General features: G+C 32.0%; 1 protein-coding gene across 1 annotated transcript; it reads right to left on the minus strand.

Moving 5' to 3' along the window:
• LOC109329529 lies at positions 3,316-5,378 on the minus strand. Its single transcript, XM_019563215.1, has 3 exons — positions 5,194-5,378; positions 4,859-5,047; positions 3,316-3,963 (listed from the first exon to the last, which is right to left on the minus strand). The coding sequence occupies exons 2-3, from the start codon at positions 4,902-4,904 to the stop codon at positions 3,617-3,619; spliced, it is 393 nt and encodes a 130-aa protein (XP_019418760.1). The 5' UTR covers positions 4,905-5,047; positions 5,194-5,378; the 3' UTR covers positions 3,316-3,616.

The raw sequence follows: 19,940 nt of genomic DNA on the forward strand, positions 1-19,940 counted from the left end.
GGGTGCACGAGATTTGGAGAGAGAAAAATTAATCTCATGTACCCCATACACGAGTTTGGTGGGGCAAAAACTATTTCCCAGGAATCGTGTACCTTATACACAATTTTAATAAAAAGTATACTAGTTCCGTAATATTTTAAAAAGTTATACCAGAGTGGTAATAAGGCAGACAAACTATACTAGAAATGTAACTTTTCCTGGATGTTGTACACAATCCTTAGAAGGACGACAAAAACCCAAATTATGTATTAATACCTCAAAGTTTCATCAAGTGGGTGGCCTTGGAGGAAGTCGTGTTTCATCTACTTTTCTGTCCCTGCCTTCTGAGCTAGCTAGTTTTGTATATGTAGGCTATATTGGTAGTCATGGTCTCCCGCAAGATTTTATAATGGGTGGTGTTCAGTGGGGTATAGACGTTGTATTTGCCCTTTTGTGGCCCCTTATCTATGATGGGTTACACGTTTAGGGTTTCCTCCAGGTTGATGAACCTTTGTGCCACAACATGGAGGTTGTCCATATTGTCCACCTATACTTTTACTAGTTCGATCTTGAAAAGTCATGCTTTTAGACTGATGATTAACATGTGTACTGCTCCAATGAGGTCCAATTCCTTTACCCATATGGTTGCCTCATTGAATCGTTTGAGGTATTATCTGATGGTTTCATTCCTCCTTTGTTTTATTATAGACAGGGTCTTTGAGGAGCAAAGTTGTTCTTTGATGGATGTGAATTGGTATTGAACTTGTCTTCTAGGTCTATCCATTTGGTGATGGATTTTGCCTCTAAATAAGAGAACCCTTGAAGAGTCATACGCTTCAACACCAATGGGAATGCTCTACACATATTGGGGTTCGAAACTCCATGGAACAACACATTGAAAGGGTGTTTCGTCCCGTATTTGATCGTGTGTTCTGCCACTTGCAGTTTTTTGTTAAGTGCCAAAATTACCATAATCCATAAGGTTAATTTAGCACTTTCTAATTATAAATACTTAGTTTATGTAATCATAGTTGAAAATTTGATAATAAATTATGCTAATACCATTTTCCAAGCCCCTTTATGTATTTCAGGTTGACAATTGATGAATTGGGCCGAGAATGGGCTAAATCGGGCTAAGCTTGCAAAAGCCACAAATCAGCTCTGTTGCGCTCAGCGCATGAGCTAAGCTCAGGACAGTGGCACTGAGCGTGGAAGGAACCGGGCGAAGAGTCTGAATTGAATAATTGTGCGTTCAACGCACCATTGCTACACTGAGCGCAGGAGCCCAGACTCAGAAATATAAAAAGAGCATTTGGAAACTTAGAATGGTAGAGTTTTTGATACATTGTCCTAGAATACACCTAGGGAGTTAGGAAACGATTTTTGCTTTAACTTTAGTATGGTTTCTAGTTTCCTAAGGGTATAATTTATGTAAGTTGGATTTAGAATGTAAAGACTAGAAAGTAGGAATAATGAGGAAACATGATGTTCATGGAGAATTTGACAAATCTCTATGAACTCAAAATTCTGAGTTCCATTTGTATCGAAGTTATGTATGGAAATATATAATTAGATTGCTTCTTAGCTGAGATTGTTTGTGTATTGATTGATGTATTTTGTAATTCAAATTTATGAATGAAAATTATATGATTTTTATGAATTTTTCTTCCTGTATTCTTAATGCTTACTAAGTGTTTGACGAAATGCAAAGTCTGATGTTATGAAAGGAACCTTGAGGTGAAATCCTAGTTCAATAGTCTAAAGCAATTAATTCATCCTTTATGGATAAAGCTAGACGTAGTTGTATATTTAATTGTCATAACGGATGTGTTTGCTTATATGTTTGCTAGACATAGATTCGTATTTGAATTGAAAATTCTCAAACTTGGCAGTGTGTGTTACTAGACATAGAGACATAGATCTAATTTTGATAAAGTGTCAGTATAGACCAAGACATTGGCGGCTAACACATTTGATGACTTGCATTAATCTCAACTCATTTGCATAGTTACTAGACATAGAGGTATGCATGTGTGTCATAATCATTATTCTTGTGTTGAAGGTTTAGGCTTTATTTTATTAGTTACTAAGTAGACTGAAATATTAGTTCTTAGTACATTCGAGGTCTAATGTTGTGTGAAATTATATTTATTACATTGCTTGATTGTTTGCCGATTTATTGATATGAATACTGAGTAAATCTCACATATGAATTCCAACACTTCTATTTTTCAAAACTCTTTCAACCAAAACCTTGAAAACACTTTGTGAAAATCAGCTCGAATTAATAATTTAACATTGAAAGGATGAGTTAGCAAGTCTCTATGACGAAAACTCCTTACCTTTTTACTCGTTTACGACAACTCCTTACCTTTTTACTCGTTTACGACAACCGAGGTTGTATTTTACACCTATTTGCACGATTTTAGCATTTCCTGATGTGCACCTTAGGCATGCAGTTTATTGGCCGACCATATGTTTGGGAATTAATGTTGGTTTCACCTTGCAAGTATTGTGGGTCTGATTCAACAATCTAGATGGCCAATAACTTGTGTCTATTTTACTTGTTGGATAATGGGTGGAGGTCGACCAACAATAGTATTATGTGTTCTACTAGCCTAATTTGATTGCTGGATATGATATTAGGGGTTGAATAGAGCATTATAGTGAGCGGAGAAGTTAGTTTCTACTCCACGAAGACGACAATAAAGATGAACTTGATTTTTGGTGTTCCCCATGATGTAGGTAAGTCACAAAAGATGATGTTCTTCTGTATAGAAGAAGGGTGGTTTATACAAGGACAATCTTGTTGGATCTAGGCTATACCTGACCTTGGACAATGTTTGAGTCTTGCTTGCTTAATTAAACAATTGATGACTTAATGTTTCCTTGTAGTTTGCTTAACCTATTCATACTGAGGTGGAGTGTCTAACTCTCCAAGGGGAGATGCATCTTATAGATGGCATTGTCTTGTCCTTTCAACAACCTTAGACTGATAGTGTTATAAAATTGGACTAACTTTGTCGTGTGGTTAATTCAAGTCTATCGATAATTTGTCTCTAACCGCTCATATCAGATCATTTGTCTCTAACCGCTCCTGTCACTAAGAAAGAACATTGTGCAACCAATCAAGTGATGTTTCATTAAGTATTATATTCTAGTAATGAGTAAACAATAAGCATAAGAAATAATAGTAGTACTTCTACTAGAAATCAAAAAAATTAATCTTATATTTTTAAGTCATTGATAATATTAAAGAACTAAAAACATGTATTAAAACATAAATAAAGTTCAGGACTGCACATATATTGATTTCAATTATACATATAGTCTGCTTCACATGCCATTCTAAATTCCGTTCAAAATATAATGCACTAGTGCTGTAGAAAACAAAAGTATGTTAAGCATTGAGCTACTTCTGAAACTCTCAAGTCCAAAGTGCTATTAACCGTATAGAATACAATCTGCTCTATTACTTTTATGAACATTATTCTAACAAGTTGACGATTCCCAAAAAAAACACTTCTCAAGAATTGAGAAATATACATATCACCCATATCTATATATCAGTGTCTCCAATCAGTTTCTGAGTAATCAGAAACTAGCATAACACTTTGGGTGCAACTATGATGCCAATTTACATAAATTCACTTCCGAGAAAGTTCCATTGCTTGAGCAAGTAATGAAGAATCATCAGTATGATCGGCGTAGTGCTCTGAAGAAGAGAGTTCATTTCTCTACTTCTTGTTGATTCAGCTCTTTGTGAAGCTTCCCATTTCTCAGCAAGACCACCCCCTTCAAGCATCCTAACTACTCCAGACATCTTCGGTCTATGGTTTGGAAGTGGCAGAATCTTTGGTGACATAACTTGTAAATTCATTGTCAAGGCTTGAGCTGCATACTTCACAAGACTCTTGGTTAATCTAAAACCCGAATACCCTTGATCATCTTCAACTTGCATGCAACAATTGTATAACTCACCACCTGCACCATACAATTGAATTAATAAATGCATACCATGGCCCTGGAATTTTGTAAAAGATGGGAGTAAAGAGATACAAACATAAATCATTGTCTATTGGCTTTCTATATTTTTTCAGTTACACGTTCTTATTTATCAACATAATGGAAATAATCAGTGCAGCCTTAATAGAGACATAAATGAAAAGAGTAATCAGCTAGGAACGTTATTCAACATTTTGGCAAGTGAAGAGGTTTCTGCAAACCCACAACCAGTATAAGAAGCAAGCACATATACAACACACAAGAGACGGAACATACAATTGCTATAGAGAACCCATATAGGCAGAATACACACGCAAATCATACCTAAATATTCACAAGCTATCTATCATGGATATCACATAACAAATCAGAGAACACACAACACACTGAAGCGGACAGAAATCACACAACATGCGCCTAACACATAACATTGAGAGAGGGGCGGTTATCACAAAAAATCAGAGAGCATACATGCGCATATCATACCTAAGTATACACAGCATATCACATATACACAATATTCAGAATATACGCACACACTGAAATCAGAACGCTCAGGAACTAATCTATCACACATACATAGAGGCAGAACGTCCAGGAACAGAGAATGAACACTCAAAAGGACAAAAGGAAAAAACAGTCTCACGTAAGATGCTCATACTATTCATTCAAGTAGTTACAAGTAAACGCATTTCATTCAATATGTATCCTGAACATAAAAAAGATGCATATCGTATATTCGTATATTCATATATTCATATCTGTAACAGATAAAAAAACAATAACATACAGTCTAGAACTCTGAGTTCAATTCACCAATCATTATAAGCAGTAAGCAAAAGTATTCCTGCACTTAAGGGATATAGTACTTTACCGATTCTCCTTGTCTCCACCGAGTTCAAGCCGTGACATATGGCCATCGATGGCCTCTTCCATCACCGCCAAGATGTAGTGAAGCCTTGGGGCTAGCCAGAGTGTATAAAACCGTTATAGGACCCCTTTGCTATTTCGTGGCACAACCGTGAGGCCTCGTTCGTCACCATCCGCCGGCATGCATCAGAAGCTACATTGGAGAAAGATGGTGGAAGTAAGATGATGGGGGAAAGAGGAGACGACTTCGCACCGCAAACCAGTTTCGTCACCGCCTCCTATGCAGGCGCAAGCCGTAGCTGCTGCCGGAGAAGAAAGGGAATGAAATTATGGATTTACCTTTATCCCTTCTTGAAGCTGTGATTTCGTGGACGCTCAGCCTTTGTCATTACCATCATTGACGCTCCTTGATTAGCTTTGATTCGACCATTAATGGCCCCTGGCCACCGCTGGAGAATGGTTGGGAAGGTGATGAGAGGATGGAGTTCACCCCCCTTTGGGGTGTTCCATCTTGAAATGAGGGGTAATCTAATTTTCCCCTTTTTAATGAATAGCGTTGACGGTTATAAATATTAAATATAATATTTTTAAGTTAAATATTGTAATTTGTAATTGTGTTTATTTGATTGATGTAATTTTTAAATTGAAAATTCAAATAATTGAGTCACATGCAATGAATTATTTTTATAGGTGAAGTTTATGATTATGACGTAGCCATTGAAATAAATTTATGATGTTTAAAACATATTATGTTAAATCAAATAATTACTTTTCCTTAATAGGATAAAATTGGTAAGATATATTTTTGGAGTGTTGTTGCTGAATATTTAAGCCATAATATCCGATAGACACTCTTGCATTTATCAATATGTTTTCCTAGTGTTTGTAATGTATACTAATTTATGTTAAATATTGTAATTTGCAATATTTAAAATAAATTATTTAAATATTACAAATTATAATTGAATTTGTTTGATTGAGGTAATTGTTCAAGCTGATTTTTTAAAATTGTAAGTTCAAAAATTTTGTAGGGAAAGTGAATAATTAAGGTGTAATGATTTAAATAAACTTATCATGTAAGGTCATTTTAAATGAGGAATGATATTTATTTGATAAGATGAAATTGAGAAACAATCATATTTTGAGTGTAAGTACTTTAAAATGATAGGGAATAGAGTGCATTACTCTATTTAAAGTAACTTAGAATTTGATAGTAATACACTCTCATCCCTAATTAATTTTTCTAACAATAAATTTGCTAGAACATAGAGTGATATCTTCTTGCATGATTAAGTATTTATAACATGGTAGAAGATATTATGATCTTCTAACGTGGGAATTATGTCTCCTTTAAACTTTTGTAGTATATGTTCAATGGTTAAGAATTGCATTTCCTCTCATAATACATGTTTTTTCTTTGTTAGAAAGTATTATTTGAGGGGATGAATTCTCGAACACAAAAAAACAAATGATAAATACACTTTGATATAGTGTTCATTATTAGACCACCTTAAAGACTAAAAACACATATAACTTTATACCCTACTCCTTTACAAAAAAAGCAATGTGTCTAATGTAAAATTTGAAATTAAACTCAAATTGAAGAAAAAGTGGAAATAACTGTGATAGTAAAAAATTTGTTAATTTAAAGTTTCTTCCACTATAAAATATACAACCAGAAATCAAATTCGCCAAACTTTATAGAAAGAATGTATATACAATTGCGTTCATTAGGAATAGAGTATTGCACTCCAATTCTTTTTGGGACTCGTTTTCATCATATTGCAATCCAGAGTTTGATAAGTAAGCATATCACAGTGTGCTTTAATTAAAAAAATTATGTATTTTCTTCTCAGGCTCAATTGAATGTCACTACCACCTCCAAATTAATTTTATTATATTTTGTATGCACAAAAAAAATTGAAAGTATAAGACATATCATAATTATGAGTTAATATTATCATGTCATTATCCTATTTCACAATCAGATGAGCGGTTAATACTATTAGTCACTCTCAATATAAAACACTATAAAAGTAATATGTGAATATGTGACATGATACCATCATCAATATATAGTAGATCACAAATTATTAAATTGTGCAATTTTCAAGTATTAGTGTTTTTGTTTCATTTTACCAATATTTTTTTACTAAGAGTAATGCTTTGGATAAGAAGTCGTGATTAGGAGAATATTGAGGTAGATTTATTAGGGAAATATAATATTTTATTAAATAAAAATAGAAATAATAATAAAATTAATAGTGATAAATTATGGAAAAATAATAAATGTTAGATTGAAAATATAAAAATCTTATAAAAGGAACATTAAAATATTAAGTATTAGAGAAGAACTTCTCTTTTTCCAATAAAATTTCGACTACTCCCACGTATAATGATCCTTACAATTTAGCAGATAATGAACAATATATTCATTGTCTAGTACATTTATTTAATTTTATATAACAGTGCTGACAATTATATAATGCGAAAATCGGAAGTTAGTTTACATTAAAAAACTAAATCAAACTATCACATTTACCTCTAATTAATTTTTTTAACAATAAACTTAAGTATTTTAATCATCAAAGATTCTCTATAATGCACATAACACAGAGATGTTCTTGTTTGACTCTTCAACTAAATTACTTCGAAGAGTTTCATGTCCATAGCTTGACAATCCATTTATACCCCATTCATACCTGTAAAGAGTTTGGTCAAACCATTTTTAAAACAATATTAATCGGTTAACCTATTTGGTAATCAATTAAGTCCTGGTGAAATCCGTTAATCGAGTAAGAAAAGTCGTAGTCGATTAAATGGAGTTACAGAAGCTAACATCCCAGGATTTCTGCTTATTAATCGATTAAGCAAGTTTTTAATCGATTAAGCTATAAGTGCAAATTTGTTTTTAAGAAACACATTAATCAATTAACTTGTCATTTAATCGATTAATATTAGTTGAGTCAGTTATGAACTAAATATGTTATTTTGAAACAGAATCAAATCAGCTTTTAAAATAAGCTTTGCACACTTTCATTAATAAATCGAAAATAATACTAAAAGAAAAGATAAACAAAGATTCATCGTGCTTAAGTTTTAGAAGCTATCTTATTTATTCTTTGAAGTTTTTCTTGTATACATTTTCAAGAGTGAAAAGAGAGAAAGTCTTTTCAATGTGTCAACATTTTCATTCAGTTGAAATACCTTGCATGATTTCTATATCTAGTTCTTAGGGCTGTTTGTGAGATCATTCTGTCAAGAGTTATAAAAAGCCGATTTCAGTGTCGCACCATCTTGTGTGCAAAGTAACTCAGCAAAATTTAGTAAATTGAGGATAATTCTCATGGTGTGTGGTATCATGACAAGTTGAGAATCAGTAGTCTTCACAAGGTAGGGAGTCTTGATTTTAGCGAAAGTTTCAGCCGGGGCCAAATTGTGCGAACGGTGTGATATCCAAGTAGACGTAGATAGAGGTGAAACCAAGCTTGGTGGCTCAACGGTTTCAAGAATGAATTTTCTGCTAGGATTATTGGAAGTGTGCTTGTAACTGAATTACATTTCTGATAGTCAAGAAAAATCTCACAGATCAACCGGGAGGCCTGGATGTAGTTTACAAGTGGACCTGCAAACGAACCATGATAAAATCATCGAGCATATTTTCTTTTTCCCTATCTCTTTGCTTTTCTGTCTTTACTTCCTTTCTGAGTTAATTTGCATTTTGTGATTAATTGCTAATTGTTGTTAACCTGTTGATAATCACGGATCAATATTAAGATAGTAAAGATCTAGATTCATCACTGTTTTTCAAAGCAAGGAAACTATTTTTCAAAGAGTAAACAACCAGTACAATCGATTAACGTACTGATCATAATCAATTAACAGAACTGTCATTAATCGATTAACCCTGTTGATAATCGATTAACTGTAGAAGCTTTGTATTCTGCACAAATAATCAGAAAAGCAGGATTAGTGATCCGCTACACCTATTCACCCCCCTCTAGGTGCATTCTTACCTCACTAGTACCCAGAAAGTGGTATCAGAGCTAGTACAAAGGTGCTAGCTTGGCCCCTAATTTCGTTGATCCAATGGATTAATCACTATGGGTTCCACTAACCCTTTCGGCGGTGATGACACATCCATCAATCGCTCTCCGATCTTCAGTGGCGAGGAGTACACCTACTGGAAGGTGCGTATGCGAATCTTTTTTGATGCAATAGACACAGAGATTTGGGACTCCATTGTCAACGATCCTTTTACTCCACTTCATTTAGTGGATGGAGAACCCAAAGAAAAACCAAAGGGATTATGGAATGACGAAGAAAGACGTAAAGTCCAACACAATCTCAAGGCAAAGAACATAATAACCTCTGCCTTATCATACAATGAATTCTTTTGGGTGTCATAGTGCCTCTCTTTGGTAAAATCCAAGAACACAAAATGGAGTTGGGACACTTAACAATGCATGAATATTCAGACTGAAAGAAAAAAGGGATATCTCTAAAAGCTACATCGTCACAACCACAAGAAGAGAGAGACGATGATGATTCCGGGTCTGAATTAGATGATGAAACCTTAACTCTCCTAGTTACAAAGTTTGTAAAATTTCTCAAGAAGAAAGAAGGGTTTAAGCTCTTTCAAAAGAAAGAGGCAAGTGATTCAATCAGAAGAGGCAAAGCTCCTGAAGATCGCCTCATTTGTCATGAGTGTGGCAAACTGGACCATATGAAATTCCAATGACCGAGTCATGTCAAGAAGGTTGGACATGATAAAAGCAACCCCTGGGACTTTAAATCCAAGAAGTCCTACATAATATGGGATGTACCGGAGGATGAGACAAGAAGTAACACATCCGATGAAGAGGAGACCGCCAAATTATGCTTAATGACACACACTTAAGAAATTGACAGCACAAGTGATCCGAATGACACGAGTGAGGTACATTTTTCTGATTCTTCTTCGTGTTCTGATGAGTCTCCTAATTATGATGAATTTTATAGTGCATTTGTTGAGTTTCATGAGGAGCTTAAGAAATTAGCAAAAGCAAATGTAGATAGAAAACGAGTCATCATGTTGCATGAAAGTAAAATAACTAAAATGCAAAAGGAATAAAATGAATTAAAGTTAGAAAATGAGACTCTATATATTATTTACTCTTGTGCCTTATGTGCTTGCTCTACTAAGTTAATTGAGACTCCTATATGTGATCAATGTGATATTTTGAATGTCGATATTTCTGATTTCAAGGATAAATTAGCAAAGTTCACATATAATAGTCATAATCTGAACAATTTACTTGCCGCATCTAGAAATGTAGGTAATCATGGAGGTGTATGCTATAAATCCAAAAACAGAAGAAAACCATATAGAAAACAAGTAGCATACATGCATACTAGATCTAATCATAATATGCCTAATTGATTTTATCGTGGTAAACATGGTCACACATCTATATCATGCTACATTTGAAAATATGGTGTGCCAAGTGGCAAATATGTATGGATGCAAAAATGGCTTAATACCTTGATTATTAACAAAAAGGGACCCAATATAACTTGTGTACCCAAACAAGCCAAGTGAATTGTCTTTGCAGGTATGCCTTCAGACACAAGGAAAATACTAATATTTGATATTGGATGTTCGAGGCATATGACGAGTGTTCGATCAAAGGTACTTGATCTTACACTCAAGGATAAAGTAAATTAAATGAGCAGTATGATATTAGCTCGTTAAACAAGGTACGAACTGGACAATTGCAAAGAAAAGACAACAACTAATGCATCATAAGCCTAATAGGTAATAAAATATCAAGACTCAATTGTTCCTTTGAAATATCTAACTGTGAGTTATCCTGATATCATGTTAGCATTTTCGTGTACTCTTGAAACCTTTCAAATGTACTAAAAGCTGAGTTAGTTAGTTCAATAATCAATTGTTCTGTATCTTAATCGATTAATTTGAGTTCCAGTAGCCATAATAAAATTTTCATCTTGTGTTAATTGATTAACGCACATATTAATCGATTACCTGGGCCCAATATTTTGGAAATCTATTTTTTAAAAAAAATTTCAATCGATTAACGAGTGCCTTAATCGATTACCTGGGCTCATAAGTTTGAAAGTTTGAAAATTTTAAAATTGGTTAATCGATTAACCACTACAAATAATCAATTAACGATAGTAGTATATTAGGTTGAAGTGTCATTTTACTTTTGAAAATGCATTTTGATGTTAGTTGTATTTTGCTGTTTTTTCTTTTGAACAAATTAAGTACTTGAAGATCTTATTTTGTAATGTCTCCTAAAACCTTGGTATTAATTTGGATTATGCTTTCAATTACTTTGTGAACCTTTGATTTTATCTACATGTGTATATCTACTATTGAATGGTTATTATGCTCTTTGATCATTCTATGCAATATATGTCCAACCTACATGAATATATAAATCTCGCAATCAATTCTGTCATAATCTGTTTCTTATTAACGAATAATCGATTATCCTTATAACATAATCGATCAATGCTAAACTCTGTGCACATGTTTAATTAATTCTTAGACTGCTTAATCGATTACCTTTAATTACTTAATCGATTAAGACCAATAAATATTGTATAAATCTTTCCTTATTTTTGGCTTTTAATGTCATAATCTGCCATAGCTTTTGGATCATGCCAAAAGGGGGAGAAAGGTGTTGTTTGACCTGTTTTGCAGGTTGAAGTGAGCTTCCGCAAGTAATCATGTTTCTACCCTAGCATTGCCTCTTACATGGTTTGAGGGGGAGAACAAAGTGAGGGGGAGCAGCGCATTCTGATTCAACCCTTTGCAAACATATCTAGTCCAGCTTCAAGTCATCAAACAAATGAATTGTTTTAGTGTTTGTCATCATAAAAAAGGGAGAGATTGAAATGGCAAATAGTCAAAGGATGCCATTATAACCGGCCTACGAAGTTTTGATGAAGACAAGGTCTTATATGGAAGCTTGAAGACTTGGACATCTCAATAAAGAACATACGAAGAACTCAAGGTCAACGTCATAAAATCTAGGATTGCTTTTTACATTCTAGAGTCCTAAGATGATTGCATAGTATTGAGTCTTAGGTTAGGTAAACCCAAGATGGAAGTGTCTCACAAAAAGTCTAAAATGAAAATCATATAGGATGAGGCGTAACATCTACATAGATATATATATGATAAGTAACACTCATGCATTTGCATTAAGCATACATGATTTTGTACATAAAAGGTTTTAATCATTTCTAAAATCATATTGCATGTTCATTCATCATATAGGGTGTTTACCGTATAGTTAGAAAAACCATTTTTAAAACAATATTAATCGGTTAACCCATTTCGTAATCGATTAAGTCCTGGTGAAATCCGTTATTCGAGTAAGAAAAGTCGTAATCGATTAAATGGAGTTAAAGAAGCTAACCTCCTAGTATTCTGCTTATTAATCAATTAAGCAAGTTTTTAATCGATTAAGCCAGAACTGAAAATCTATTTTCAAGAAACACGTCAATCGATTAACTTAGCATTTAATCGATTAATATTAGTTGAGTCAATTATGAACTAAATCTGTTATTTTGAAACAGAATCAAATCAGTTTTTAAAATAAGCTTTTCACACTTTCATTAATAAATAAAAAATAATACTAAAAGATAAGAAAAACAAAGATTCATTGTGCTTAAGTTTTTGAAGCTATCTTGTTGATTCTTTGAAGCTTTTCAATGTGCCAATATTTTCATTCAGTTGAAATACCTTGCATGATTTCTACATCTAGTTCTTAGGGCTGTTTGTGAAATCATTATGTCAAGGGTTATAGAAAGTTGATTTCAATGTCATTATCTGCACAATCTTATGTGCAAAGTAACTCGTCAAAATTCAGTAAATTGAGGATAATTCTCGTGGTGTGTGGTATCATCACAAGTTGAGATCAGTAGTCTTCATAAGGTAGGAAGTCTTGATTCGAGCAGAAGTTTCGACTGGGGCCAAATTGCGTGAACAGTGTGATATCCAAGTAGGCATAGATATAGGTGAAACCGAGCTTGGTGGCTCAACGGTTTCAAGAAAGAAGTTTCTAATAGATTATTGGAAATGTGTTTGTAATTGAATTACATTTCTGTTTGTGAAGAAAAATCTCTCAAATCAACCGGAAGGCCTGGATGTAGTTTGCAAGTGGACCCGTAAATGAACCAGGAAAAAAATCCTCGAGCACATTTTCTCTTTCCTTATCTCTTTACGTTTCTATCTTTACTTGATTTCTAAGTTAATTTGCATTTTGTGATTAATTGCTATTTGTTGTTAATCTATTGATAATCACGAATCAATATTAAGATAGTAAAGATCTAGATTCATCACTGTTTTTCAAAGCAAGAAAACTGTTTTTCAAAGAGCAAACAACCAGTATAATCGACTAACATACTGATCATAATTGATTAACAAAACTGTCCTTAATCGATTAACCTTGTTGATAATCGATTAACTACAACAACTTTATATTCTACGTAAATATCAGAAAAGCGGGATTAGTGATCCACTACACCTATTCACCTCTTCTAGATGTATTCTTACCTCACTGACACCCAATAATAAATAGAGAATTTGATCAAAACACATGTCTTAGTGATGTATATATTTGCTGAAGTAGAAACAATAATGTTACAATCTTTAATAAAAATAAAAATGCATAGTGAGTGAACTATTTATTACTATTTTGGAATCTAAAACAGTATCGTAAAATCATTAAAACTTTGTGTTTGTTAAACTTAACTAGTTATTAAATCTACCACATATTATTTCAAGTAGTCCTTCCCATGCAGCATATACCATGACTATGGCCAAATGAGGTGTAGTAAGAACACACAATAATGGCTATTTTATGTTAGTAAACTTAAGAATTAATGAAAAGTTAAATTCAAAACATTATCACATTAAAGAACTTTGTAAGCGATTAGAAAAATAGGATAGTTTTCTAGTTTAATTACTTTTTAAAGATTCTGAAAATTCCACCATGGGATAACAATCAGAGGAAAAAAAATGTCATACCTGCAATAAGAAAAACATTATCACATTAAAGATGATTGAAGTTGAAATTTGAAACATAACTCATTTTCCTAAAGAAGGGTGTCATTACCTCTATGTAGCAATATTAAGATGCTTTATCTTTCCCATCAAAATGACCTTCAATTTTGCATCACAAAATATCTCTCTCTTATTTTCAGGATTATACAAAAACACACAGTAGGTATGTTATGCTATTGTATAGATTAGAGACAACCAAGGTTTTAAACCATAGTCAATAAAATGCAATCCATAAACATAACTGTAGATAAAATATCATGTCTACAATCACGTCCCGAATTGTTAATTGTGGCTGCATTTTAAAATAATTAACATAAACACAACATAGCCACAAATCCTGGAAACAAATAACAATGAAAAAATCCATAATCCAACACAATATTCAGGTAATGAATCATCACACTCGTCGGCAATAATACCAATATAGTATCCAAGAGTTAAAAGCATGTTTAAGTAATAATTATAAGAATCATTCTTCTGCAAAACAATAGTTATGTTAAGCAATCTATCATGTTAAAGACAACCAGATTTATATTGAATCAGATGTACAATTAACTATATGTGCAAACACAAATATGAAAAATGATTTTATATTGAACCACATAAATAAATATTGAAAATACGATTATCTTCTCACCATACTTGTGCTGATTAGATTAACATGGTTAAGGAAAAGGAAGAGAGTGATAATGATGATGACACTTTCTTCATTATTTTGCTATGTCACAATTGATAACACCCACATTATTCTATAGTGAAGAGAGTGATAATGACGATGACACTTTCTTCATTATTTTGCTATGTCACAATTGATAACACCCACATTAGTCTATAGTGAATTTGATATTTTGAGAAATAATTTGTCAAACATTGATAGTATGAGAAGCACAAATCAACAAAGGAAAGTCGTAATCGATTAAATGAAGTTAAAGAAGCTAACCTCCTAAGATTTCTACTTATTAATCAATTAAGCAAGTTTTTAATCGATTAAGTCAGAACTGAAAATCTGTTTTCAAGAAACACGTTAATCGATTAACTTGACATTTAATCGATTAATATAAGTTGAGTCAGTTATGAACTAAATCTAAATCTGTTATTTTGAAATAGAATCACATTAGTTTTTAAAATAAGCTTTTCACACTTTCATTTATAAATAAAAATTCAAATAGATCTGCCTACCTAAGAATAGAAATGAAAGTGGAAATGGAAAAGAGAATGGTTTAATTTACCTTAGATTACAATTTGAATGGAAATATGACGGCTATGAAAACTCGGATCCATGTCAGGAAAAGTGTACGAATTGCATTGTCATGTGGAACTACACTCATTCATAGAAAAGTATTCCTTTAACATCAACAGAGAAATGAAGCAAACCAAGGTGTCATAAATTAGGAATTAAGAAAACTAGAGATGAAAATGAGTAATAAAGAAGCATCAATTATTAGTTTTGCAATTTAAGATTTGGGTATCATGAGATGGTGGGGAAGTTATTTGATAGATGACAAATTTGGAATATATGTTACTCCATCACAATTAACAATCCTATTGGATAAGTTAGATGGATCATTTTTACTTAGAGAATGTGGAGGTTACTTGAATATAGAGGAAAGACTGAAATTGGAATAAAAAAAATTATTCCACTTATGACAGTTAACCATTGTTTTGCCTTTACCTATGGGTATGAAGCACAAATATTGATAAGTGTGTCGGGTACGATACGTATCCGATACATCGACACGTATTTTGTCCAAAATACAGGATACGATACATTTAGGGATACGCGTATAAAATAATAAAAACACATAAAATATGATAAAATTATAAATGTAAATAAAAATATTCAAAGTAAAAAATATAATGGAAATTTAAAATCACTGCCATCCATAACAAATCTATCTTATTCTATTTTAATGAAAACGAATCTATCCTAAAATCATTGCCCTCCATAACAAATATATTTTATCCTATTTTAATGAAAATGAATCTATGTTATCATGTTTTATTAGAAACGAATCTATATATGCTATACTTTACTGAAAACGAATCCATATATCCTATATTTATTGAAAACGAATCGGATATGTGTCTTAATATTTATTTATTTTATTTTATTTTTTAAATTTTTGGATACTCTATGGATATGTATCTTTCGCGAATCCAAGCATATCCGTGTCGGATATGTATCGGACACCGACATGTGAGGGTGTTTGACGAATCCATGCTTTACAGCATATGGGTATAGATTTGTTCTTTTTATTTATTATTTATTCATATACTTTATTTGTTCTCTATTTGTTTAATTATGATAGTATTATTTATGTTGAATATTACATTAGGATGAACATTAATCACTAGATTTCATGTCAAATAATGATGGTACATTTTATCCTAAATCATGGAAGCATTTGATTTTTTTAATAAAAATAAAAATTAGTAAAAATCCACTATAGTTGACCATATATCTTTTTATTTAATCACTAAATTAAGAATTGGAAACTTACCTTTATGAATTATTTTACTTTATATTTATAAAAATCTATTAACTAAAAATGGGTTAACGATATAATGAAATGAGATATTCCAACTATTTAAAGAAACAATCTCTTTGAGATTTGATGCGGTGTGAACATTAGTTTATGCTCCTTCACCTATCTCATAAACAATAAAGTTTTAATTATCTTTGAAAAAAAATTTCAATTATCTTTTGAAATCTCTTTGAGATTTGATACATTGCAGATATTAGCTTCTACTGCTTCATCTATCTCATAAAAGATTACATTTTAAATATTCAAATATTTATTTGGGATTTGATGCAGCGCGGACATTAGTTTCTACTGCTTCATCTATCTCGTAAATGATAAAGTTTTAATTATCTTTCAAAAATAAAATATTTCAATTATCTTTTTAAATCTCTTTGAGATTTGATGCGGTGCAGACATTAGCTTCTGTTGCTTCATCTATCTCAAAAACGATTAAATTTTAATATTCAAATATTTATTTGAGATATGATGCGATGCGGACATTAGTTTCTGCTGCTTCATCTATCTCGTAAACGACCAAGTTTTAATTATCTTTTAAACAATAATTTTTCAATTACTTTTAGAGAAAATATCAATTTAAGATTTGGTGCAGTGCAAACATTAGCTTCTGCTGCTTCACCTATCTTAGAAACGACAAAATTCAAATTATATTCCGACCAATTTCGAACCATAACTACGTTGTCTTGATTTCCCTATTGCACTTAGTGATACGTAGGAGCAAGATAACCTCTTGTCAGACATAAAAATAAAAAATAAAAAATTTTGTTCCACTAATTAAATGTTTAAATAAATTTATTTAAGGGTATTAAAGTTTATGATGTTAGCCAGTGCACCATTTTAATATATACGGGTGGACGGGGTGCTAATATATTTCTCAATCCGTAATCGACTCCCGAACTCAGAATCTTTGTTTAAAGACCATTTTATCCTAATTGGGCTTACTAGAGAGTTTTCTATGTTTTAACCACAAAAAACGTAGTGGCGACTTCAAGTCAAATAGAAGAGGTAGAAATTGAGTTCGCCTCTTCCTAAGTCACAAAGCCAGTCTTCCAGGCGAAAATCGGATCGCAAAAATATTGATATTCCGAACTCATATATGGAACTCTCAAAGTGAAGAAGTCTTTTAAGAAGCAAATTAAAACATGTAAACATAAGTACATGACAAGATACATTTCACACTAACACTACTCTTACTAACCTATAATACTGGTTAGTTATAAACACAAGAAACAACAAGATACATTTCATATAAATATTTATTACTAGCCTACAATCTTTTAGCATAAGAGCAAATAGAACTTAATAGGGTAGGGTGGGGATGCTTCAATATCTGACTTTGCAATATGACTATGACGATTTTTAGTAACATCAAGTTTTGACATAAAATAATAATTGTACTGTTCACCGTCACTACCCCACTTTCGTGGATGCGACTCAAATAAATGTAATAAAGTTGATATCAATGTTTTTAGAGGGAAAATATGAAAAACCAATTTAAAAATGCGGATTGATTTGCTCACAGAGAAAAATTAAGTTGGAAGTCGGTTATGGATGAGGAATGTATTAAGCATCTCATACCGTCCTTTATAAAAACGATACCTAGATCATTCACGTGGATATTATTTCAAAACATTAATTTTACATTATTACACAAAAAAGACAAAAAAATATTTTTTATTTTTGTGTCTGACATGGAAATATCTGCTCCTACATATTTCTAGCTACATTAGAGAAATCAAGACTATGTAATTCTTTTAGAAAATAATTGATCTATTGATATATTTTATTTATTTTTATTTTTAAAATAACAGGATAAGATAGCGCTACAGAACACGAGTCCCATTTGCACTACCCATCCATGACTTTATTAAATTATTTTGGAAATATCAAATCGAGATAACGCAACAGGGCACGTGTCCCATAGTGCACTATCTCTCCTTGATTTAATTAAATTATTTTGAAAATGTCAATTTGAGATAACACGACAAGGCACTAGTCCGATAGTGTACTACATCTCCTTGATTTAATTAAATTATTTTTCAAAATTTCAATTTGAGGTAACGCGACATGGCACGAGTTCCATAGTGACTTCTCCTTGATTTAATTAAATTATTTTTGAAAATGTCAAGTTGAAATAACGCGATAAGGCACAAGTTCCATAGTACACTATCTCTCATTGATTTAATTAAATTATTTTCTATATTGTATTTTTCATATATATAAATATATTATTGAATAAGAAACATTTATAAAACATTATAAATAAATAAAAAAAACATATGGAATAAATAAATAAATAAAAAAACGAAATAAAATAAAAATAAAAATAAAAATAAAAATAAAAATAAAAGGGAAATTAAATTCGGTTTGAGCAACTTGAGAAACCAAATACTTGGTTACTCAATGTAATTAATACAAATGAATTTAAGCGGCATTACCAAAATGACCAAGTGGGAAAAAATGAACAATAGAAGAATAACCTTTTGGTGTCCTTCGTCGATGTAGAGATGATGATAAGAACAATATTGTATTGTTACACCTCTTTTTTTTCCGGATGGTGAATGCCTTCACTCTACTCCTTCTCTCTTCTTAGATTTAGGGCTACCTTTTTTAAAAAATTCAAATTGTGGCACATTGGTGGTAAAATTAGGATTATAAATGGAGGGTAAATTAGAGTTTCTGAATGAGCCACAAACAAGTCTAATTGTCCCACTATTTAAATTTTTACTCATCCTTTATTTACTCATTATTATTATTAAAAAGATTTCCAACTCGGTCAAAGTTTGGTGTTTACCTTCTAATGAAGTATTAATGCCTTTGATTAAATCACTTGAATTGCCCAATTGATGGAAGTAATTTAACTTCCCCATCGTAGACATTTCAAACTCTCCTTGCCTCATATTGCCAAAATCACTACATAACAACTCATTGATAAATTTGAACAACTAGAGTATGATGATTTATTCTTTTTTTATAAAGAATGTAGTGTCGACCTTTCCTTTGTTGAAACATTTTTCAAGTAGAAATTTAGTTAGACGATCATACCATGCGCTAGGAGCTTGCTTTAAACCATAGAGAGCTTTCTTTAATTTGTAGACATAAGTAGGATGTTTGTAATCTTCAAAACCAGGAGGTTGTTCAACAAACACTTCTTCTTGAATGTAGCCATTGGGGAAAGCACTCTTTACATCCATTTGATATAACGGAAAATTCAAAGAGCAAACATATGCAAGTAATAGCCTAATAGCTTCAAGTCTAGCATCTGGAGCAAATGTTTCATCAAAATCGATACATTCTTCCTAGTTGTATCCTTGGGCTAATAGTCTAGCTTTATTTCTAACTATAATACCATTTTCATCATATTTATTTCTATATACCTACCGAGTTCCAATAACATGCCTATATTTAGGTCTAGGAACAAGTTCCCAAACTTCGTTTCTCTCAATCTGGTTTAATTCTTCATG

The sequence above is a fragment of the Lupinus angustifolius genome, chromosome LG16 (assembly GCF_001865875.1).
Source record: "Lupinus angustifolius cultivar Tanjil chromosome LG16, LupAngTanjil_v1.0, whole genome shotgun sequence".
In the NCBI taxonomy this organism is placed as follows: domain Eukaryota; kingdom Viridiplantae; phylum Streptophyta; class Magnoliopsida; order Fabales; family Fabaceae; genus Lupinus; species Lupinus angustifolius.